The sequence below is a fragment of the Dasypus novemcinctus genome, chromosome 13 (assembly GCF_030445035.2).
Source record: "Dasypus novemcinctus isolate mDasNov1 chromosome 13, mDasNov1.1.hap2, whole genome shotgun sequence".
Classification (NCBI taxonomy): Eukaryota; Metazoa; Chordata; class Mammalia; order Cingulata; family Dasypodidae; genus Dasypus; species Dasypus novemcinctus.
In genome coordinates, this window is record NC_080685.1 from 4246298 (window position 1) to 4271480 (window position 25183).

Genomic DNA, 25183 nt, shown 5'->3' on the forward strand with positions numbered 1-25183 from the left:
GAGACCCTGTGTTCAGTTCCTAGTGCCTTTTAAAAAGAAGACAGTGGACACAGAGAGCACACAGCAACTGCAAACAATGGGGGCGGGGGATAAATAAAAATGCATAAATCCTAAAAAAAAAAAAAAAAGAAAGAAGAGTACAGAGTCTAAAGTTAATTCTGATAAGGACTTAGAAGGAAATTATGAAACTATCATTTGAAACTGGAGGAAAGGTGATCCATGTTTTAAAGTTGCAGAGAACTTAGCAAGATAGATTCCTGAAGTTATATGGAAGGCAGGATTTGAAAATTAGGAACTTGGACAATTAACTAAGGAGATTTCCAAACTAAATGTGGAAAATACAGCCTGGCTTCTTGTAGCTTATAGAAAATGTTAGAGGAAGGAGATAAGCTGATAACTGAATTGTTGGGCACAAAGAAACCAGAACTGATTCCAGAAATTCCAAGCCTCTGGAATTCAAGCCCCTACTTGATAGTGCCCATTTGAGGGATTAACAAAATTTGGAACTTATAGGCCAGGACTGAAAATGCAGTTATCCAGGAAAGACTTGCGGAGAGTCTTCCTATCTGATGGCTTGGACACCTGCTTCCTGCATACTAAACCAACAAGCTTTTTGAGAGCACTGTATGAACAAAACTATTGTCAGCCTATACTAAAAGGGACTTGGAGGGGAGAGATGGAAGGGAACACAGCTTTAAGAGGAAAACCATGGAAGCTGAAATCTGGAATTAAGACATCTCCTTGGGCCAAGAGAGGAACCCCGCCCATTTGTACAGAGAGGGTGAGTTTGTCATGGCATTTGAAGAGGGTGGATGTTGCCACCCCAGGGTACAGAGAGGGTGGAACACATTTCCCATGGGTTGGGGAGAGTAAGGTTGACACCCCATAGCTCTGAGAGGGTTGGGCCTGCTCCTTATAGATTAGGGAAGACCAGGTTGCCAATTCCCTGTCCTGAGAGGGCTGGGCCTGTACGCCAGAGATCAGGGAGAATGTTGTCACCACTGTACTGTATTAAGGAGATTGACATTGTACCCCAGAGACTAGGGAAAGAGACTGGGGAAAGGGTGAGGACTGGAGCTTGGTCGCTACCCAGATGCTTGATGAGCCTTTGGGGAAGCCTGTGGAAAAGGTAGGCCCCCATGAGAAGAAACCATTATCTTAAGAATGAATCTCAGGGAAGCGGATTTGGCTGACCTGATAGAGCATCCGCCAACCACATGGGCAGTCCAGGGTTCAAACCCAGGGCCTCCTGACCCATGTAATAAGCTGGTCCACATGCAGTGCTGATGCGCACAGGAGTGTCCGTCCGCCCCCCCCCCCCGCGTAGGAGTGCACACCATAGGAGAGCCGCACAAAAAAAGAGCAGCCTGCCCAGGAGTGGTGCTGCACACACAGAGAGCTGACGCAGCAAGATGACAAGAGAGACACAGATTCCCGGTGCTGCTGACAAGAATATAAGCGGACACAGAAGAATGCGCTGCAGATGGACACAGAGAGCAGACAACTGGGGGAGGGGAGGGCAGGGAAGGGGAGAGAAATAAATAAAAAATAAATCTTAAAAAAAAAAAAAAGAATCTCAGACTTTGAAATCTAATGGAGTATGTCCTGCAGGTTTTAGGAAATGTAGAGGACCAGTGACTCATGTTTCACTACCAAATTCTCCTTATGGTAATGTAAATGTTTATCCTCTGTCTATCCCTTTGAATATTGGAAGCAGATGAACTGTTTTGTAAGTTTCACAGGTCTACAGCCAGAGGGGACTTTGCCCAAAGACAAACCGTATTTCTATAAACTGATGGTGATATGATTTTGTACTTAGCATTGCTAGTCGAAAGGATTTAAGGTTTTTTGAATATTGTAATGTCTTTCTTGGGATTCAGAGGGTGGAGTGTGGTAGTTTGAGATCACTTATGAACCCCCCCAAAAGATAAGGATTATGCTTGTAAACTGGCCTGTTCCTATGGATGTGATACCCTTTGTATTTAATTAAAAGGTTTCACATTTGCACGATTAAATCAAGATTAGGGCTTTGATTTGACCACATCATTAGGGCAACTCAGGTTGAGTCCCCACCCCCTAGATGGGCTGTATAAATGGACACTCACACAGAAGAGACACAGGAACAGAGAGAGCTCTACAGACATGGAAGAGGAGGGAACTTTGATCCTGGGGCCCCAGAGTGAGAGGAGCCATTCATCTGATAGCTTGTAGCTGAAGAGAACAGAGCAGCTGAGCCCTATGCCAGCCCGCAGCTGAGATGAGAAGAATCTGGGCCAAAGAGCCTTAACGGGAAGAAGGACGGACAGGCCAGGTAGAGATCACCCGCTATAATACTTTAACGCATGGCAAGAGAGTTTGGTGTTTTTAGGGCCTTCTAACTGTAAGCTTTTACCCCAAATAAATACCCTTTATAAAAGCCAACGTATTTCTGTTACTTTGCATCAGCACCTCTTTGGCTGACTAATACAGGAACTGTACTAGACTGTAATAATAACCCCCAACTCTCATGGAATTTACACAATAAAAATTCCTGATCACAAGTAGTCCAATGCACATGTCTCTCATTAGATGGTTCTTACGAGTGACTATCCTTCAAGGTGTGAGTTATGATCCCAGGTTTTTTTTTCTATTTTATGGCTCCTTGGAAGTCCCCCCACTGAATCCTTTTCATTTATCTCACATCTATACCATCTTTAACTGTTTCTGTAATATACTGTTATATGAAGGAAGATAGAAGGCATGGAGGTTTCATGTGATCCCTTCTTTATCACTTCAACATTGAAAGTACACATATAACTTCTGCTCATATTCCAGTACTGAGAACCAGCCGCATGGCCCCACCTAGATGCAAATGGGACTGGGCAAGGTAGTCCCTGCTTAGAAAACTGCTTTCCAGCAGGTACACTACATGATAGATGGCAGAATTCATAAGTCATTTTCAGGGCATGAGGAGAAATGATCAAGTTCTGAATATATGAGAGCAACAAGTAGGGATGGCGGGATAGTTTGATACTGGATGGACCAGAAAATGATGTCCTTAGAGCTAATTTATTCCTGTGAGTGTGAGCCTATTGTAGGTGGGACCTTTAATTAGGTCCCTTCAGTCAAAGGAACTTTGATAAGATTTCTCCAATAAGATGTGACCCAGGGTGGGTCTTAATCCTCTTACTGAAGTCCTTTTAAATGGGATGAGGGCAGAGGGAGACACAGAGAGAAACTCCTCGAAGCTGAGAGAGGAAGCCATGGAAACCAGGAAGCTGAAAGTGATGAGAGGTGGAGAAGAGAGTCGCTGCCATGTGCCTTCCCATTTGACAGAGGAGTCCAGGATCGCCGGCAGCCAGTCTGGGGACAGAGTATTGCCTGATGCCTTGATTTGAACATCTTTCCCCCAGTCTTGGAACTTCTAGTTTATAAGTTAATAAATCCCCATTGTATAAGCCATCCTATATCTGTATATTGTTTTCGGCAGCTTTTAGCAAACTAAAACAGATGGGTAGATGTCAGGAGCCTCAAATGGATGGAGTTTTTGCTTACGGTGAAGAAATCATGATCTAGAAACGATACTGTGGATGAGAAAGAACATCAATATCATCCTTACTTGTATGGGGTGAGAGAATGATTACCCTTGGTTTGATAAACTATAGGGAAAATGATATCCTCTGAGGAACTTTTATTGAAGAAGCAGCTAGGGGCATTTAGCCCTAAGGACCCTAAGAAATGTTTGAGAGCGAAGAGAGTAAGGGAAGTCTGGGCCAAGGTAGAAGAAGGGTAGAATGGTTTAGGGATGAGAATTCCAGAATGAAGAGGACCAGAGGGAATACATATTGGATGCTGAGCAAGGCGAGGGTGAATGTGTGCCAGGATGGACTTATCTGGTAACAAAATGGAAGGACAGTCAGTCCTTACAGTGCACTAGGGAGCAGCAGGTGGAACTCAGTTCTCTCAGCTGCCCTCTGGGTGGGCGACACTTCCCGGAGAATGAAGGTCCCTGAGATGAGGCTACCGTGGGGGGAGTCGGCTGTGTTGTGGTTTGTGTGAGCTCTCCTGGGAATCTCAGCGGTCAGAGGCTGCCTTCCAGAGCCGGGCCCTGAGCGGGGGCAGCCTCCCTGGGAAACGGGGAGGGCGGTGACTGGGGGCGGCGCAGCTTCTCTGCTGTGTTCTGCAGAGGGGAAGGAGAGAGTAAAGGGGCGTCACTAAGGAGACGGACAGGCCAGCCAGGGGAGACAGGGGAGCCCCAGGGAGCGTTCTGAGTGACGAGGAGGGAATAAAGCATAGCGGTCCTCGGGCTCCAACGACGCCAAGAAGTCAACCGGGGGAGCCGACATAGTGTCCGTTTGATTTAGTTCAAATGTGATAAACGTCTGAAAACCAAAGGCAAGCCCATAAATAACCAAACATTAAATTCCATTTGGTGAGAAAAGAAAATCCTCACCCATGATTCCACCATCCTAATATAAACATCATTTTTTTCTGACCCCTTTTAGTCTAACCTAAGTAGTCATAGAATATAAACCGATGTGTTTTTTTCCCATTCACAGCTGTCCAGTTGTTTTCCTTGGATAAGTTATATACAGATTTAAAAGAGAAATGCATGCCTAGCTGTATACTAAATAAAACAAATACAAAGGTGCCATACCTTCCTCATAGTAGCATTAAAGCTGTAGTCATTCCTGCCGTGTATTTCCCACACGATGAAATTTACTGCAATATCTTCAATATATTCATTATCATGAAACCTGGAAGAAACAGCAAACACGTCAGACAGCCCCGTGCAGACCAGGGGGTGAGCAGTGCCAGCTCCGCGTCGGACGGCTTGGGTGTAGGCCCGGGGTCGGTCACTCCGCGCTTGCGACCCGCGGAAGCCGCTGGACCGCGGGCGCCCCGGGGTCCGCGCTGCGCCCCACCACGCGCGCGCACGGGCGCTCACCCGCGGGGCCCCCAGCGAGGGCGCGGCCGCAGCGGGCGCTCAGTTAGCGCGCGGCCAGCGCCGCGGGTTGCGTGCTGCGAGCCGTCGAGTCCCCGCGCTCGGGCGTGGCCCCTGCGGGTCAGCAGGGGCCGAGCTGCCCCTGGACGCCGCCGGGGGCACGGGCCGCCGCGTGGGCCGAGGGCGGCGAGGCGAGCCCGCGGGGCCTGTCCTCCACCTGCCCGGCGGCCGACGAGGCACCTGAGAATTAGGCCACAGGACGTTTAGGCTGAGGCCCGAGACGCGCCGAGAGCCCCGGGGCAGGCAGGCGGCAGACGGCGCCCCCCTCAGGCACAGCGGCGGCCGCGGAGCGCGCCTGCGCGGGAGAAGGGCCGGCCGGCGCCCCCCCTCCCCCGGCGGCGTGCAGCGCGCGTGCGCAGAGGAGAGGGCCGGCCGATGACGTCAGGCGCCGGCGGAGCCCCTGGAGCGGACGCCCCTCGCCTGAGGCGGGGGCTGCACTGAGAGGCCCATTCAGCTTCTGGGGTTTTCCCCAAACACAGTGAATTTAAAGAGACCTGTTACTTCAAGTTAAAATCATTTTTGTGTATTTTGTTACCATGCGAATGATAACAGGTGCTTGAGAGCAAAGCTAAGTTCAGTTAGTGGTGGAGTCGCATCCTTGCATCCCCAGAGCTGATTACCATATTTTCGGCTGGGATTAACCCCCTTGGATGGAGATTTCACGTAGGATCTTGGTTTCAGGCCCTTTCCCCTGGGCTACTGACCCTTGGACTGTTCTCCTAGTTTCTCATATATTTTGCTTCACCTCTCTCTCTAGTCACAAAAAATACTAGATTTCCAACAGTGCCTCCTTCACTGCCCAGATCTCTGCCCGACCTTGCAGTCATTTTATTTGTCTTTCCAGGGTTGGCACCACTTGATACCCTCCGACCTTGGTTATAAAAAGCAATTTGTGCCCTAGTCTCACAAATTCAACCCAAAATTTTAGGTGTCAGAAAGTGATGGTGATTTGATTTCATCTTCATCATAAAGAGATGAACTCAGAAGATTTGCTCTCAAACAGGCATGACTAGCTATGATGGGCTGTACCTGGAATTATTCAGGAGTAATGGCTTCTTTCCTGGTGGAGGAGGAGGGTCATAGAGAACTTGAAAATTCTAATGAGTGCTCCAGACCCTCTTCCACAGGAAAAGGCACACATTTATGCGTTTGCCCACACAGTTTTATGGTTTCAGAGATTTGGGTCAAGCTTTAGTAAAACACTAAGTCTAGCACCTTTAGAAGGAAGAGCATGTTTAATTGTGTGTTCTGAAAGCCATCAGATTCTTGAATTACTAAGAACTAGTTGCACAGCCATATGTTTTACTTAAAAGTTCTTAATTGAACTGTGATCTGGCATTACAAGAGCAGTAAGCTACAGTGTCATCTAGTGGCAATAAGAATAAATTGCATGACTCATAACCTCGGTTTTAAATGATCTTAAAGCTCTTTATCATGATCTTTGGCAATGCTTTATATATTTCATTAAAAATATGTGACAAAAATACTGACCCATATAAACATGGTTTTCCTTAACATTTACTAATATAGGATATAATATAAAGTATACCTGAGAAGTTAAAAAATGTCACCATTTGGCAACTACCTTCCCTACACTTTGTAACTTCTCTACTTTGCCAGTTCAACTTTGGAACTGGATAGGGAGACAACTCTCTGTTGATCTACAAGTGCATTAGACACGTATGACTCTCAGTACTTGTGAGACGACATTGGGTGGCCCTTACCACCTGCTCCTGAACTCCTCGCATGGACTGGGAGCATCTGATTCCCACTCTTTCTTCTGGGGTTGTTTTTGTAGCATGAAACTCTAGTTTGGAATGGGTTCTCCTGGGAGTTGAGAAAGCAAAGGGGTGGTTAGGAGGACTTATGTTCCCAACTGGATCACACTTCCAGGATTCTCATCAACCTTATGAACTTGCAATGGTGACTCTATTGGTGCCCATTTATCTGCCTAGCCTTTTTCCTGAGCCATTTTCTTTAAAGACAAGGCATTTGTTATAGTCTAGAGACCTAGACTATGGACTAATTTTCCAGGGACCACTGTTGGCCGCCTGATTCTTAAAACTTAATTAGCACCTAAATTTACCTTGGATGAATACCTAATTGAATTCTGTATTAGTTAGCCAAATGGGGTGCTGCAAAGTACCAGGAATCTGTTGGCATTTATAAAAGGTGTTTATTTGGGGTTGAAGATTATAGTCACAAGGCCATAAAGTATAAGTTACTTCCCTCACCAAAGTCTGTTGCCACGTGTGCCTCTTCCTCCTCAATGTCTCTCTCCCTGGGGGCTCATTTCTCTTCCAGGCTCAGGCTGCTCTGTTCTCTCCACAAGGTCAGCTGTAGACTCTCAGGTTCTCTCTCTTCCCAGGGCCTCTGCTGTATCTAAGGAGCTGTCTGTATTCCTCTGTGTTCTTCTCCTCTATGTTTACTTCCTGAGGCTCCAGCATAAAAACTCCCCCTCTCTCCTCTGTGCTGTGGTTTTCTCTGCAAGTCCCTGCCCACCAAGGGGTGGGGACTCAATATCTTACTGATGTGGCCCAATCAAAGCCTCAGTCATAATTTAATCAAGTAAAAGTGAAGGCTCTGAATTGAACACAATCTAATATGCCCAGAAGAACAGACCAGTTAACAAACGTAATCTAATAGCTATTTTTGGAATTCATAAACCATATCAAACTGCTTGCAAATACCCTGTTATCAGTTATGCATTGCTATAATTAAGGTGAACAGGACACCGAGCCTTATCAATCTGAGCATCTCTCTGTAGTTACCCTATACTATTCAGTTGATTATCTCAGGATAATTAAAGGCAAAAAAAATCTTGGGAAGTGATTCCTAGTAGCAGAGATACAAATAAGTTACCTTAGAAAAAAGTGCTGCCATGTTAGTCCAAAATGGTGCTGCTCCAATAGTCTGCAGTCTGACCAACCCCTTATGTATCCTTTTTTTACATGTCTTCCCTCTTGATCTCGTAGGGATTGATTTCCAGTCCCCCAATTTCTACACAGCAGTTCCCTCGTGGCCTCTATTCCTTCCCTACGGAGCCTGGACCTTATGGTCCTCTCTCACAAGTACCCTACATTCACTCATGTCTTGTTCTTCCACTTGCGCTCGTCATCTGTCCCCACCTTTGGGTGTCCATAATAGGACTTAATTCTTGTACACGCTATTGGGAAAAGTCAACAACCATGGGGAATGGACCAGTTTGGATTTGCAGTATTTTACCTCAGTCATGCTGTTAGTGTTGCTCAGCCACCTTTTCACTGGTTCTTAGTCAGCATCTTCTCCTGTTATGCTCAGTGACCTTTGAGATTCCCCCAAGCCCCTCTACAACCCTTCCCTGCTCATAGTTTACAGATGGCCCCCCTTCCTCCTTCATGCGAGTAGATGGAGACAATTGTACATGATCTTTCTTAACGTCCACGTTCCTGTTCCTGTTCCAAACCAGTCACTTTCTACTTCATTTTTACTCTTTCTTCCTGGTCTCAGAGGATGAGTTGTTCTTCCCTTTTTACCTTGCTACCTGGACCTTTGATCCCCTACTTTCCTCATGGGCTTTGCTCCTAAAGATTATTTTAATTATGAAATATTTCAGTTATGTAGAAAAATAGAATATAAAATTGGAATATACCATTTTCATTTAGGTTTTATGCTTTACTTATACATAAATAATACATAGTATTATTTTATGGGTATTACAATGTACATACATGATATTATACCTTAAGTATCTTTTGGCAACTTCTTTTTCACTCAGCATTAGGTTTTTGAGATGTATCCACAGAAATTATGAGTCTCCTGATCTCTCTTTTCCTTCTCTGGCCAATATGAATCTCAAATATGGTGATCTGATTTTCCTCTCTTAAAAGCAACCTAGTTCCTTCATTTTAACTGGTATGTAGTAGTTCACTGCCTAACTCTATGGTTTATTCATCCGGTTGTCCATTAATGGGCTTTTACATTGTTTCCAATTTTTCACTATATGAAGTCTTTTGCATGTCTCTTATTTACCTAAATGTGTCAGATTCTCTAGGGTATGTACCTGGAAGTGAAATTGCAGGGTCCTATGGTATATACATAATCATCTTTTCTAGATTTTGCCAAATGCTCTACAAAGTGATTGTACCAATTTATACTCTTAGGAGCAGAATATAAGAAATTCAATTATTCTACATCTTTGACAATATTTGCTATTGTCATATTTTAACTAATAAATCTTTTTTTGCATTCTGATGAGTATGAGATTTCTTTTATTACCAAAGATTTCAACTTCTGTTAATTGCCTCTGCAACAAAATATTGTTCATCTTCCTATTGGTTTTACTTTTTCTTATTAATTTTAAGGCATTCATTATATATTTTGTATATTAATCCTTTGCTGGTTATTTGCATTTCATGTATCTATTTTTTCCCACTTTGTTTATAGTATCTTTTAGTTACAGAATTTTAACATTTAGATGTAGTCAAATTATCAATTTTTTCCTTTATGGTTTGTATTTTCTGTGACTTGGTTAATAAAATTCATCACTACTAGGACACCATAAAGAGTTTTCCTGTATTTTATTTTCAAAATTACTAAGTTTTGGGCGGCGGACTTGGCCCAGTGGTTAGGGGGTCCATCTACCACATGGGAGGTCCACGGTTCAAACCCCAGGCCTTCTTGACCTGTGTGGAGCTGGCCCATGAGCAGTGCTGATGCATGCAAGGAGTGCTCTGCCATGCAGGGGTGTCCCCACGTAGGGGAGCCCCACATGCAAGGAGTGTGCCCCGTAAGGAGAGCCGCCCAGCACAAAAGTAAGTGCAGCCTGCCCAGGAATGGCGCCGCCCACACGGAGAGCTGATGCAACAAAAAGAAACACAGATTCCCGTGCCACTGACAACAACAGAAGCAGACAAAGAAGACGCAGCAAATAGACACAGAACAGACAACTGGGGGGGGAGGGGAAGGGGAGAGAAATAAATACAGAAATAAAAATCTTTAAAAAAAATTACCAAGTTTTGCTTTCCATTTGTCTTTAATAAGTCTGGAATTTTTTTTTGGTATTAAAAAAATGATCCCAGTAACATTTATTGAGTCTTTACATTGAAATTCTGTTTTCTTAAATCAGCATTTGTATTTGTCTTTTAATGCTTCTCAAATTTTAATGTGCATGTAAATCTCCTGAAGATCTTGTTAAAATGGAGGTTCTTACTCAGTAGTCTGAGGTGGGACCTGGCACTGCTTCTCTTCCAGGCCTCCCTGCTTTGGCTTCGGGCTGCTCTGTCTATGGCTCTTCTCTCTTCTGGGTTCGTTGAATTCAACTTTTGGAAGCTTCTTTCTGTCTTGCTGATTTTTCCTGTGTCTGAGAATCTTTTTACTCCTCCATTTATAAAGGTTTCCAGTAAGAGGATTAAGATCCACCCTGGGTCATGCCCTATTGAAGTGATCTAATCAAAAGGAAAGCCCCTTAACTGAATCTAATCAAAGGTCCATCTACAATAGGTTTACATGTGCTGGAATGGATTAGCTTTAAGAACAGGATTTTCTGGGATACACCCAGCTTCAAACTGTCACAGCTACCATTTGCATCACCCCCCAAAATTCCCTTGTTCCCCTTTTCAGTCAAAGTCCATAACCCCTGCAAGAGGTAACCTTTGCTTTGAGTTTTTCTTTTTTTCCTTCTTGTGAACTTCATTTAAATGAAACTATACAGTATGTCCCCTTTTGCATCTGGCTTCTTTCGTGCAACAGAATGTTTTTGAGAGTCATCTATATTGCTGATGTTTCTTCTTCTTATTGCTGAGTAGTATTCCATCATATGAATACACTATATTTCTTTATCTATTCTGTTCCTGACAGATATTTGGGTTTACCAGTTTGGCTATTATGAATAAAGTTACACTGAATATTTTTGTTCATTTTTTTTGAGAGAGATGTTTTTATTTCTATTGGCTAAATACTTAAGAAGAGAATAGCTGGATTATAGGACTTTATAAAAAGCTGCCAAAAAGATTTCCAAAGGGTTGTACTATTTTTTTTCTCAGTCTTGTATTACCGTCTAATAAAACTTAGTGGCTTAAAACAACACTGATTTGGGTAGTGGACTTGGCCCAATATATAGGGCATCCGCCTACTACATGGGAGGTCTGCAGTTCAAACCCCGGGCTTCCTTTACCTGTGTGGAGCTGGCCCATGTGCAGTGCTGATGCACTCAAGGAGTGCCATGCCACGCAGGGCTGTCCCCCATGTAGGGGAGCCCCATGGGCAAGGAGTGCACCCCGTAAGGAGAGCTGCCCAGCATGAAAGAAAGTGCAGCCTGTCCAAGAATGGCACTGCACACATGGAGAGCTGACACAGCAAGATGATGCAACAAAAAGAAACACAGATTCCTGGTGCCGCTGATAAAGATGGAAACGGTCACACAGAAGAACACAGGGAGCGGACAACTGGGCGGGGGGAAGGGGAGAGAAATAAATAAATAAATAAATCTTTAGAAAAACAACAACAATATTGATTTATGGTATCATGGATTGGCTGGGTCATTACTCTGCTTATACCACTTGGACTCTCTCCTGTGATTACAGAAGCTGGTGCGTTGTTGGGAAACTAGGCTTAGCTGTGATGGCTGGGACGGCTGGGCCTCTCCTGGACTTTTTCACAGCCTGTTGGTTTCAGATTCCCAAGAAGGCAAGTCCCACTGTGGAACTGACTACCAAACCTCTGCTTCTGTCAAGTTTGCTGATGTCCCTTTGGCCAAAGCAAGTCATGTGACCAAGCTAAGAGTCAATATGAGAGGCATGATCCATTATTATGATAATCTACCACAGTTTCCTCTCTGGTTCCGTGATTTACAGCCTTCCCATATGCAAAACAAATTCACCCCCTCCAAAATCCATCCATTCAGATTGAGTCCATAATCTTTCTATCTGTGTCATGTCCAGATGCAGGTGAAGCGACTCAGGTGCTGTTCTTTGAATGTATCTTTCTTTATCCCCTACATATTCCACAACGAATTGCGAGACAGGAATAAGAGTCTGCAATAGACATTCCTGTTCCAAAAGACTAGTAACAGGAAGCACATAGAAATTCCACAGCCATTCTGAAATCCATCCAGGCATAAGTTATCAAGGCCACCCTCTTATAGGGATAGGGAATGTTCCATGAGAAGGGCCCAGCTCCACTGCCAAGGAGTGGTCCTGTGACTACATTGTTCTCTGTGGCTCTTGGCTTTACCCCCTGAGAGTAATTTGTTTTACATAACTAACGGTTCTTACTGTAGCTGAGTAGCTTTCTGAGCCTACTTTCTTCCTACAGAAATTTGGGGGCCCAAAGGTCTATTTTTATCTATCTCAATCCTTTTCACTCCAAGCTGGCAGTGCTGTCATCATTATAATAAAATATTTTGAAGTTTTCCATGAATTTTATTTGGTTTCGCTCCATACACAAAAAGCCAAATCCTTCATCTTTTTTTTTTTGAGACAAACTTGCTTTGGTTTTATCAGGCTGCTGTGAGACAATCCCATTAAGATATTTAGAGGGTCTTCTGGAGAAGGTGGTGGAGTAGGGAGCTCCAAGACTCAGCCCTTCCACCAAAACAACTATTAAACAGGCAGAAAATGTCTGGAACAAGTATTTTGAAACTCCCGAGGCCAGAAGAACACTACAGCATCCAGTGAAAGGCCAGAAGTGTCCAAGAAGCTATATGGTAAAGCACAGTGACTTGCTTTCTGTCCTGGCGGCTGCCGGTGCCTGTCTCCCGTTTTCGCAGCAGGCCTCCTTGGGGTCTAATCCCTGGCTAGCTTGCTGGTGAAAGAAAGGGACACAGAAATTCTCTTCTCCAAGGACAGGGGAGGACATGGCTGATTGCTGATAGTGGCTTTTGATTAGGATTCCTAGGGTGCCAGCTCTAAAGGGCAGCTATTGTTTCAACCCATCCTGGGCAAAGGCGGCAGCAGCCATCACTTCAACCTGTCCTGGACAGGGGTGATAGTGGTGATGGAGATTTAAAGCTGCAGCACTCCCATAGGGCTGTGGAGGACAGTAAGCTGAAATTCAGCTTTGCTGGGCAGGCAAGGAGCGCTCAGCTTGAGGAGCCATCAGAGGAGTCTTTGGTGCCTTCCAGACCCCTCCCCAGGGCACTTTGAAGCTGGTCTGTATCCCTTTCAGGGGTCCTGGCCCTGTTTTGACTGGGAAAGACTGACTTGGGAAAGTCCTCTCTGGCATGCTCATCCTCCCAGAATTTACCCTCCAGGTAAAAGCAGCTAGAGACAACAAAATGAATTTTAAAACCTATAGCAGAGGACAGTCTGGGACAAAGATCTGCTAGCTTCATACATCCAGAAGAGGGAGGTCTGTCTACTGGGAAACCAAGGTGACAACCAAATGCCTGTAAACAGGGCAACTCCAAAACAACTAACAAGTTAAAGCCTGGGGCAAGACAGAGGCCCAGAAAGACGGGGAAACCTGCACACTGCGCTTGCCTTGGGCAGGCCTTCCTGATGGTAGAGCTGAGGCTCAAGAAAATCTCTCATTTTATAATCAACAGGGTTATAAAACCAAGAAACAGACATCCAGGGAATAAATTCCAGAGTTAATATTTTAAAATATTAAAATGCACAGTGTACAGAAAAAGAGTACAAGACAAAGAAACAGGAAATGATGGCCCATCCAAGGGAAGAAGGTACAGACACAGAAAATATCAATGAAGAAAGTGAGAATGTGGACGTACTGAACAAAGCCTTTAAAAAATGATATTAAAAATGCTCAAGCAGCATCAGTTTCTTTACCGATATAGCTGGACCAAAGACTTCAGAGGCTACTTGGGTGGAAACCCCTCCAGGTGGATGGCAGCCTCACTCTGGCCGGCAGGAGGATCCCCCTCTCCTGCCCGTGGCTGCAGGGCTCCTCGACTGGTTCATGCATGGTTCCTGCTGTTTAAAGGAATCCTGAGAAATGGTGTTCAAGTGACTGCCATCTGGAAAAAAAGTAAGCTAGGATTCCCTGAAATTTATTATCTGACAGTTGGGAAAGCCTTTCTATGCATGATTCAAAATCCAGAAACCATGAAGGAAAAGAATGGACACTCTGACTACATAAAGATATATAACTAAATATAAATGAAAAGTTGGAAAAGCATTTGCAACCATATCACAAAGAGCTAAATTACTTAATAAATAAAGAACTCGAATGTGGTTTAAAGGGGAAAAATGCTCAAGAAGATGAAGGAAATTACAGAGAAAGAACTAGAGGATATCAGGAAAACAATGAATAAGAAATATGAGACTCTAAGAAAAGAGATAGAAAATTTTGTTTGTTTGTTTTTATAGGGGGAGGGAGAGGAGAGAGAGAAATATAGGATAAGAGAAAAGGGCTTGAGAACAGGTGACCTTTTTGCTTTTATTTTCTTTCCTCAAAAAGGAAGTACTGTCTTACTGAAGGTAGGTACACCTGAAGGGTACATCTTGTTTTTAACAGCATCTAAAATGAGAAGAAGATTTTTTCTTTTGACAAATAATGAGCACCAGGATTAGGTGTGAGTGGACATATTTCTAAACTGGACTAGCAGTGATGAATGTGTGGTTTCTGCAGCCTCGGACTCAACCAGGGAGAGCTTGGCAATGACGACAGGGAGGGGGATGGAAGGAGCTGCAGTGGGACATGGTTCAGCACAGGTACAGCAATTTAAAAAAGGAATCAAACAGAATTACTGAAGCTGAAGACCACAATAACTGAAATGAAAAATGTCCAGAGCAGACTGGGGCTGGCAGAAGAATGAATCAGTGAACTTGAAGAAAAGGCACTTGAAATGAGTCAGGGTAAAGAGCAGGGAAAAAAAAAAAAGAAATATTAAAAGTGAAAATAGCCTAAGACAGTTATGGGACACCATCAAGCTCACGAATATATACATTATGGGACTCACTGAAAGAGAAGAAAGAGAAAGGGGCAGTAGGAATAGTCAAAGAAAAAATGACAGAGAACTTCCAAAACTTAGCAAAAGATGAGACTAGGCACATGCAAAAAGCTCAAAAAAACACTAAACAGGTTGTGTTAGTCAGGGTTCTCTAGAGAAACAGAATCAACAAGAGGTATCTGTCAATAGTATGTAATTCTGTAAGGGTCTCTCACGTAGCCGTGGGGATGCACGAGTCCAGGTTCCACAGGCAGGCTGCAACCAGGGGCTGCAATGAAAGTCCAATGAAGGTTCTTGATGAGTTCTGGGAGATGGTTGTCCAAAGATGAGCTGGGAAATTCTCTCTCAATGCTGGAGTCACTTTCCATTTTAAGGGATTCAACTGATTGGGTTAAGCATCACTCATTGCTGATGGCAATCTCCCTGGCTGATGTAATTATAACCAGCTATCTATGATTTACCATTGCAGTAAAGTCAATGGTGACTAGAGTCCATAAATGTCCTTGTATTACAGTTAGCCCAGTGCTTGCTTGACCAAACAACTGGGTACAACTACCTGGCTGAGTTGACACAATAGCCTAACCATCACACAGGTTAAACAAGAAGAAAATGATACTACATCAAATATTGATTACACTATCAAATACAAAGGACAAGGAGAGAGTTCTGATAGCTGCAAGAGAAAAAAATAAATAAAAGAATGTGTTACATACAAGAAAGTCCCAACTAGATTGAGTGCTGATTTCTCATCATAAACCACGGAGGCAAGAAGGCAGTGGGTTGAAATACTTAAATTGCTGAAAGAAAACAATCGCCAGACAAGAGTTTTATATCCAGTGAGACTCTCTTTCAAAAATGAGGGAGAGATTAAGACATTCCCAGATAAACAAAAGCTAAGGGAGTTCATCACCTCTAGACCTGCCCTATAAGCAATGCTAAAGGGAGTCCTTTCAGACTGAAAGGAAAAGTCACTAGACAATTATAATAGTCACCCAAAGGGGTGCTGATGCAAAATACCAGAAATTGGTTGGTTTTTATAAAGGGTATTTATATGAGGTAGGAGCTTGCAGATACCAGGCCATAAAGCATAAATTACTTCCCTCACCAAAGTCTATTTTTATGTGTAGGGGCAAGGTGGCAATGGATGTCTGCAAGGGGTCAGGCTTCCTGGGTTCCTCCCTTCCAGGGTCTTGCTTCTCTTTCCTCTGTGAGCTGACTTCCTGGGGATCCAGCTTAAGACTTCAGCATCAAACTCCATCATCATAACTCTGACATCAAAAACCCCTCCAACTCTGTCTTTGCCATGCCTTTTTTTTTTTTTAAGATTATTTATTTATTTATTTAATCCCCCCCCCCCCGGTTGTCTGTTCTCTGTGTCTATTTGCTGCATCTTGTTTCTTTGTCCGCTTCTGTTGTTGTCAGCGGCACGGGAACTGTGGGCGGCGCCATTCCTGAGCAGGCTGCACTTCCTTTCGCACTGGGCGGCTCTCCTTACGGGGTGCACTCCTTGCGCGTGGGGCTCCCCTACACGGGGGACACCCCTGTGTGGCAGGGCACTCCTTGCGCGCATCAGCACTGCACGTGGGCCAGCTCCACACGGGTCAAGGAGGCCCTGGGTTTGAACCGCGGACCTCCCATGTTGTAGACGGACGCCCTAACCACTGGGCCAAGTCCGTTTCCCTGCCATGCCTTTTATCTGCGAGTCCCCACCCACCAACGGGCAGGGACTCAACACTCTACTGACACAAGAATCCAATATAATCTCATATGCCCAGAGGAAAAGATTAGTTTACAAACATAATCCAATATTTCTTTTTGGAATTCATCAATACTATCAAACTGCTACAACAGTGATTCAAAGCAGCATAGAAAATAAAGACCTGCAGTAAAGGTAACCATTTGGGTAATTATAAATGCCAGTATTATTGTATTGTACTGCTTTTCTTACTCCCTACAGGTGGTACAATGCAAATGCATAAAAAAAATGATAAATCTATGTTTTTGGACACACAGTTTACAAAGATATACATGGTAACAAGTTCAAAAATGGTGGGGGGAAAGAGGGATATTGGAAAAGTATATGAGCATATATTGAAATTAAGGTGGTATCAAACCAAATATGATTGTTTTATGTTTAGAATGTTAAATTTAACCCTACAGTAACCACAAGGAAAATAGATAAAAATATTTCCAGATAGAAATTTAAAGGCACTCAATATGGTTCAACACAAAAAATCAAATAAATATACAAGTGGGCTTTGACAGAAGTGAGGGATGAAAAAGGTATAAGCCTAACAAAGGCTAAAAAGCCACATGACAGAAAAAGTCCTGTATTATCAGTAAAGACTTTATATGTAACTGGATTAAACTCTCCAGTGTAAAGGCAGAGATTGGCAAAACAGATAAAAATGTATAACTGAACTATAAGCTGTCTTTAAGACACTCACCTTAAATTCAAAGATATAAGTAGGTTGAGGGTGAAAGGATGGGAAAAAAATGCCATGCATGTAGTAACTAAAATAAAGCTGGGGTGGCTATACTAATACCAGATAAAATAGAATTTAAGTAAAAAATAGTTACAAGGGACAAAGATGGTCATTATATATGGATAAAGGGGACAATTCAACAAGAAAGTGTAACAATCATAAATATTTAAGCACCTAACAGCAGAGTCCTAAAATATATGAAGAAAATACCGACAGAACTGAAGGGAGAAATTGAGAGTTCTATATTATAGTAGGAGACATTAACATACCACTCTCAGTAATGGATAGAACATCTAAACAGATGATCAATAAGGAAGTACAGGACTTGAATGATACACTAAACCAGACAGTCCTAACAGATGTATATAGAACACTGCACCCAACAAAAATAGAATGCACATTCTTCTCACGTGCACATGGATCATTCTCCAGGATATAACATATGTTGAGTCACAAAACCACTCTCAATACATTTAAAAATATTGAAATCATACAACATATATTCTCCAGCCACAACAGATTGAAGCTAGAAATCAATAACAGAGGGAGAAATGTCAAATTCACAAATATGTAGAAGTTAAACAACCAATGGGTTAAAGAGAAAATCAGAAGCAAAATTAGGAAACATCTTGAGACAAATGAAAATGTAAATACAACATACCAAAACTTATGGCATGCAGCAAAGGCAGTGCTGAGAGGGAAAGTTATAGCTCTAAATGCTTACATTAAAAAAAGAAGAAAGGTTTCAAATCAGACACCTAACCTCAAAACTGGAAGAACTAGAAAAAGAAGAGCAAACTAAACCCAATGTGAGCAGGAGGAAGGAAATAACAAAGATTAGAGCAGAGATAAATGAAATAGAAAAAAAATAGAATCAATAAAACCAAAAGTTGGTTCTTTGTAAAGATCAATAAAATTGACAAAACTTTAGCTAGACTGACAAAGAAAAAAAGAGAGGATTCAATAACAAAAGTCAAATGAAAAGGAGGATATTACTATTGACGCTGCTGAAATAAAAAGGACTATAAGCAGATACAGTGAACAATTGTATGCCAACAAATTAGATAACCTACATGAAATGGACAAATTCCTAGAAACACACAAACTACCTACATTGGCTCAATATGAAATAGAAGATACCAACAAACCAATTACTAGTACAGAGATTGAATTAGTCATAAAAAACCTCCCAACAAAGAAAAGCCTACGCCCACAGGGGAATTCTACCAACAACCCAAGAGGACTTAATCCAATTCTGCTCAAACTCTTCTAAAAAATTGAAGAAGAGGAAACACTCCCTAACTCATTTTATGAGGTTAACAAAACCCTCATACCAAAGCTACATAAACATACCACAAGAAAGAAAACTACACGCCAATATCTCTAATGAGCATAAATGCAAAAATCCCCAACCAAATACTAGCAAACCAAATCTAATAGCACAATAAAAGAATTATTTACCATGATCAAGTGATCTTTGGTATGCAAGGTTGGTTCAACATAAGAAAATCAATGAATGTAGTACATTGCATTAGCAGAATGAAGGGCAAAATAATCACAAACTCCCCACATAATCATCCCAGTTGCTGCAGAAAAGACAAGTGACAAAATAGAGCATCCTTTCTTCATAAAAACACTCAGAACATTAGGAATAGAAGGGAACTTCCTCAACATGATAAATGGCATATATGAACAGATCACAGCTAACATGCTGAGACTGAAAGCTTTCCCTCTAAGATTAGGAGCAAGACAACGATGTCCTCTGTCACCACTGTTATTCAGCACAGTACTGGAAATTCTTGCCGGCATAATTAGGCAGGAAAAAGAAATAAATGTCATTTAAAAAAAGATAGTTAAACACCATTTTGAGTAGTTGAAAGAATCTTCTAGGTCCTGCTTTATCAATATGCAGCTTAACAAAGGGTCTTATTGCCAAATCCTTGATAATCTCTTTATCCTAGATTCATTAAAATTTAAGAATCTTTTGAGAGCTGAAGAGATTGAATATGTGAATATGAGAGCTGAAGAGAGCTAGTCTTAGCTCTCATATATTTATTTCCTCCAAATTCAGTTCCTTTTTGGCTAATTTTGTTCTTCTTCTACCTTAAAATACAAAGTTAAAAGTAGACAATTGATACTTTCAATATTCTTCCTGGAAATTTCTTTAGCAAGACTCAAATGTTTATTATTTTCTGTCTTCCAAGTTACTGAAAGGGATAGCTTTGCCAAGTATTTCTCACATCTGTAAACATGTCTCACTTTTTCCATCCTCCAATAACAATTTTCCCACCATCTTTCTAGCCTCCACTAACAGTTTTTTTGTCTTTCCTCTAGCCTTGGCCAGCACTCTTCCACTGCTTTTTCTTTTTTTTCTTTTTTTTTGTAATTTAATTTTTAAAAAATTTTGGAACACTTAAGGATTTCTTTTTCTTTGTTTTTTTTTTTTTTGTAAGATCAGTTGTAAGGTTTACAGAAAAATCATGCAGAAAATAGAGAAGTCCCATATCCCTCCTCAAACACAGTTTTCCCTTTTACTAACATATTAGTGTGGTACCTTTGTTAACATTAATGAACCAATATTACTATAATTATATTGTTAACTATGTTCCGTAGTTGACTCTTTGTGTTGCATAGTTCTATGGGTTATTTTTAAATTTTTATGTTCTGGTAACATATATATAACATGAAATTTCCCATTTTAACCACGGTCAAATATATAATCAGTGCTGTTAATTACATTTACAATGTTGTACTACTTTCACCACCATCCACCACTAAAATATTCCCATCACCCAAACAAACTGTACTATTTCAGGGTTAAATGCCCGCCCCCTCATTCCCCACCCCAACCTCTGATCTAGGTAACCTGTATTCTAATTTTTGATTATGAATTTGCATGTCCTAATTATTTCATATAAGTGAGATTATACAATACTGTCCTTTTGTGCCTGGCTTATTTTATTCAACATGACATCTTCAAGGTTCATTCATGTTGTAGCATGTATTAGAACTCATTCCTTTGTAGTGCCAAATAATGTTTATATATATACATCCATTTTGCTTATCCATTCATTCATTAAAGGACATTGGGTTGCTTCCACCTTTTGGCAATTGTGAATAATGCTGCTATGAACATTGGTGTACAAATATCTGTTCAAGTCTCTGCTTTCAATTCTTTTGGGTATATACTTAGAAGAGGGAATGCTGAGCCATATAGTAATTCTCTGCTTAATTTTCTGAGGAGCCACCTAACTGTTTTCCATGGCACCTGTACCATTTTACATTCCCACCAAAATGTATGAAGTTTCCTACTTCTCCACGTCCTCATTAACACTTATTTTCTCTTTCTCCTTCTACTCCTTCTCCTTCTTTTTTTCTTTAATAAAAGCCATTCTAGTGAGTGTGAAGCAGTATCTCATTGTGATTTTGATTTTTGTTTCCCCAATGGCCAATGATGTTGAGGATCTTTTCATGAGTTTATTGGCCATTTATATGTCTTCTTAGAGAAATATCTATTTAAGTCCTTTGCCCAATTTTAAATTGGGTTGCCTTTTTGTTGTTGAGTTGTAGGATTTTTATTTTATTTTATTTCTCTCCCCTTCCCTCCCCCCTAGTTGTCTGCTCTCTGTGTCCATTCACTGTGTGTTCTTCTGTGACCGCTTCTATCCTTACCAGCAGCATGGGAATCTGTTTCCTTTTGTTGCGTCATCTTGTTGTGTCAGCTCTCCATGTGTGCGGTGCCATTCTTGGGCAGGCTGCACTTTCTTTCGCACTGGATGACTCTCCTTACGGGGCGCACTCCTTGTGCATGGGGTTCCCCTACACAGGGACGCCCCCACGTGGCAAGACACTCCTTGTGCGCATCAGCACTGTGCATGGGCCAGCTCCACACGGGTCATGGAGGCCCGGGGTTTGAACCGCGGACCTCCCATGTGGTAGGCGGACGCCCTATCCATTGAGCCAAGTCTGCTTCCCAGAGTTGTAGGATTTAAAAAATATATATTTTCTGGGTATTAAACCTTGCATAGTAGATGTATGGTTCCCAAATATTTTCTCCCATACTGCAGGTTGTCTTTATACATTCTTGATAATTTCCTTTGATGCATAAAAGTTTTCAATTTTGATGAAGTTTTTTTTTGCTCAATTTAGGCATTAATCCATTTTGAGCTTATTTCTGTAGCTGGTGTGAGGTAGGAGTCCACCTTCATTCTTGTACATATGGCTATCCAGTTTTCCCAGCACCATTTGTTGAAGAGAATATTCTTTCCCCTTTGAGTGGACTTGACACCATTGTCAAAAATCAGTTGGCCAGGGGAGTGGATGTAGCTCAAGTGGTTGAGCACCTGCTTCCCATGTACAAGGTCCTGGGTTCAATCCCTGGTACCTCCTAAAAAATAAAATCAGTTGATCATAGGTGTGAGGGATTATTTCTGAACACCTAATTTGATTTCATTGGTCTGTATGTCTGTTCTTATGCTTGTACCACAGTTTTGAGTACTGTTGCTTTGTAATAGGTTTTTTTTTTGAGTAGGTAAGGGAGTAAAGAGTTTAAGAGTTCATCAAGAAACTAAGAAATGAGAAAAGAGATTAAGTACACACCCAAGGTAGGGGTGCAGGCTGTGTTACAGGATGAGATGTGCACATGGGGGCCCAGGGTGTAGGCCTTTTTAAAGACCTTTCCTTCTCCCTTTTCCTAATGTTGGGAGGGGCCCCAGATGTTTGTTGTTCTGATTGGTTGCCTTACAATACCCAACTGTAGCTCTCAGGGGCAGCTTACAGGTACATAGCTTTGGGAGCCCCGGAGGCAATTGATTAACAGGAACCTCAGGGCCTCCCAGGGACTGAGTAAAGAACCCACCTCTGATTACGGCGGCGCGAGGAGAGAGCCTCAGGAGCCTTGCTAATAAAATAACAGGGCACGGACAGGCTCCAGTTTGAAGCCTGGGCTCTCCAGCCTCCTTCAGCGTCAGGGAGTGTCACGTGCCTCTTTGTCTCCTGACTGGCTCACCAAATAAATCAGTGAAACGCTCTGGGTTCTGGGCTTCTAGGTTCTTGGCTATGTTGCATAAAGGAATTTAAGGACATGCCATAGAGTAGGAAAGGGAGTAAAAAGTTTATTAAGAAACAGGAAAAGACAAAAAGTACACAACCCCAGACATGGGCACAGGTAGGTTACAGGCTGAGATGTGCGTGTAATAAATTTTGAAATTGGGAAGTGTGAATCCTTCAACTTTATTCTTCTTTTTTCAAGATGATTTTGGATATTTGGGACCCCTAACCCTTCTATAAGAATTTGATGATTGACTTTTTTGTTTCTGAAAAGATAGTTGTTGGAATTTTGTTTGAAATTGCATTGAAACCTTATATCACTTTGGGTAGAACTGACATCTTAATGATAATTTAGGCTTCAAGTCCATGAACATAGAATGTCCTTCCATTTATTTCTCCTCACTTCTTTTCTAACTGGTTCCAATGCCAATGCCAAATAATTTAAGTTTTTCAAAAAAAATTTTATTTATTTTTTAATGTATCCCCCCTTCCCCTGTGTGGTTCCCTCATCTGTCTGTTCATTGTTTGCTCGCCTTCTCCAGGAGGCACCAGGAACTGAACGGGGGACCTCCCACATGGGAGGCGCGTGCCCAGTGGTCTAAGCCATATCTGCTCCCATGGGCCGAGGCGTCTGCTGACTTGTGGCATCTGCTCGTTTAGGTGTCTGCTTGTTGCAGCGGTGTGGTGTCTAGTCTGTTGCTGTGGTGTGGCATCTAGCTCATTGTGGTAGGTGCAGCGTGTAGCTTGTTGTGGTAGATGCGGTATCTGCTCATCTTCTTTAGGAGGCACCAGGACCCAAACCCGGGACCTCCCATGTGGTAGGCGGGCACCCAACTGGTGGAGCCACATCCACTTCCCTAATTTAAGCTTTTATTATAGCGGCACTACACTTCTAGGTAAAGACAAGGTTTTTACATAGTAAACCACTATAATATGCAATAGCTTTTTTTCCTTTTTTAAATTATCTTTTTAAAAAGATATATAAATCACACAAAATGTTACATTAAAAAATATAAGAGCTTCCCATATACCCTACTCCCCACACCCCCCACTTCTCTCACATCAACAACTTCTTTCATTAGTGTGGTACTGTCATTACATTTGATGAGTAGTACATTTTGGATCATTGCTACACAGCATGGATTATAGTTTATGTTGTAGTTTACAGTCTCTCCCAGTCCATTCAGTGGATTATGGCAGGATATATAATGTCCTGCATCTGTCCCTGCAGTATCATTGAGGACAGCTCCAAGTCCTGAAAATGCCCCAATATCATACCTCTTTTTCCCTCTCTCTGCCTTCAGCAACTCCCATGGCCACTGTCTCCACATCAATGATATAATTCCTTCCATTGCTAGAGTCACAATAATTCTATAGTAGAATACCAGTAAGTCCACTCTAATCCATAATTTATTCCTCCATCCTGAGGATGCTGGGACAGTGATGTCCACTCCACCTCTCAATCGAGAGGGGGCTTAGATCCCATATGGCTGATGGATGGGATTCTCCTGCTTGCAGTTGTAGACTCTCTTGGTTCCTTGGTGTAGTGGTTGACTATCCTCACCTCTCTGTTAGCTGACTTGGGTAAGTCCAACGAACCAGAGAGTAGGTGTTGCAACTCTGCTGAGGCTCAGGGCCCAGCTGGCACATGGACAGCCCAGAGATTTAAGTCTCCTGAACAAACACCAACCCCAGTGCCAACCACAGGTTCAGTTAAAGTGACAGAAGAGGCACGCATAGAGACGTCACATCTGAGTCCAACTCCATCACACTCAGGAGCATAAATTCCAAAGTAGGGCCCACTGGTAAGGTACTGAACTCAAGCCAATATATAATATCTTAAAGCAACAATTATTTTTCACAATTCTGTAGGTTGACTGGCCATTTCTTCTGCTGGTATCACCTGGGTATACTCATATGGCTACCCACAGCAGATGGGTCATCTGGAGGCTGTAGTTGGGATGGCTGGGATAGCTGGGACTCTCTCTCCACCTCTTCTCTCATCTTTGACTTCTTCAGAACATAGTCTTAATTGGTCCAAGAAGCCAAACTCAAATGTGAAAGTACTAAACAAGCCTGTGCTGTGTCACATATGCTGATGCCTCAATGGCACTATACAAGGGATGGATACTGACAGGTATGATTCATTGATGGCCATTATTACAAGAATCTATCAAAGTAATTTTATACTCCTCACAGGATATGCATGTCCTGCTTCTTTTAAGTAGTCAACAACATTTGACATTATAAATATTTTAGGGAAACGGACTTTGGCCCAGTGGTTAGGGCATCCGTCTACCATATGGGAGGTCCGTGGTTCACACCCCGGGCCTCCTTGACCCGTGTGGAGCTGGCCCATGCGCAGTGCTTATGCGCGCAAGGAGTGCCCTGCCACGCAGGGGTGTCCCCCGCGAAGGGGAGCCCCACATGCAAGGAGTGCACCGTAAGGAGAGCGGCCCAGCGCGAAAGAAATTGCAGCCTGCCCAGGAATGGCACCGCCCACACTTCCCGGTGCCGCTGATGACAACAGAAGCGGACAAAGAAACAAGACACAGCGGAAAGACACAGAGAACAGACAACTGGGGGAGGGGAGGGGAATTAAATAAATAAAAATAAATCTTTGAAAAAAAAATAAATATTTTAATGTTTTGCTGTCCTCATGAATGTAGGTGGTATGTCATTGTGATAATTATGTTCAGCATCTATCTTTTTTTGTGAAGTATCTGTTCAAATCTTTTGGTCATTTTAATTTAAAATATATTTTTGTTTTTGATT

At 42.5% G+C, this 25183-nt stretch overlaps 1 protein-coding gene across 1 annotated transcript in view; it reads right to left on the reverse strand.

Annotated features, from left to right (window-relative positions):
* The window catches only part of CATSPERE (catsper channel auxiliary subunit epsilon), a 270064-nt gene that overhangs the window by 51432 nt on the left and 193449 nt on the right, over positions 1-25183 (reverse strand). Inside the window, exon 18 of the mRNA XM_058309404.1 lies at positions 4637-4736. Within this exon, the coding sequence (XP_058165387.1) occupies positions 4637-4736 (100 nt within the window). The remainder of the gene's footprint in view (positions 1-4636; positions 4737-25183) is intronic.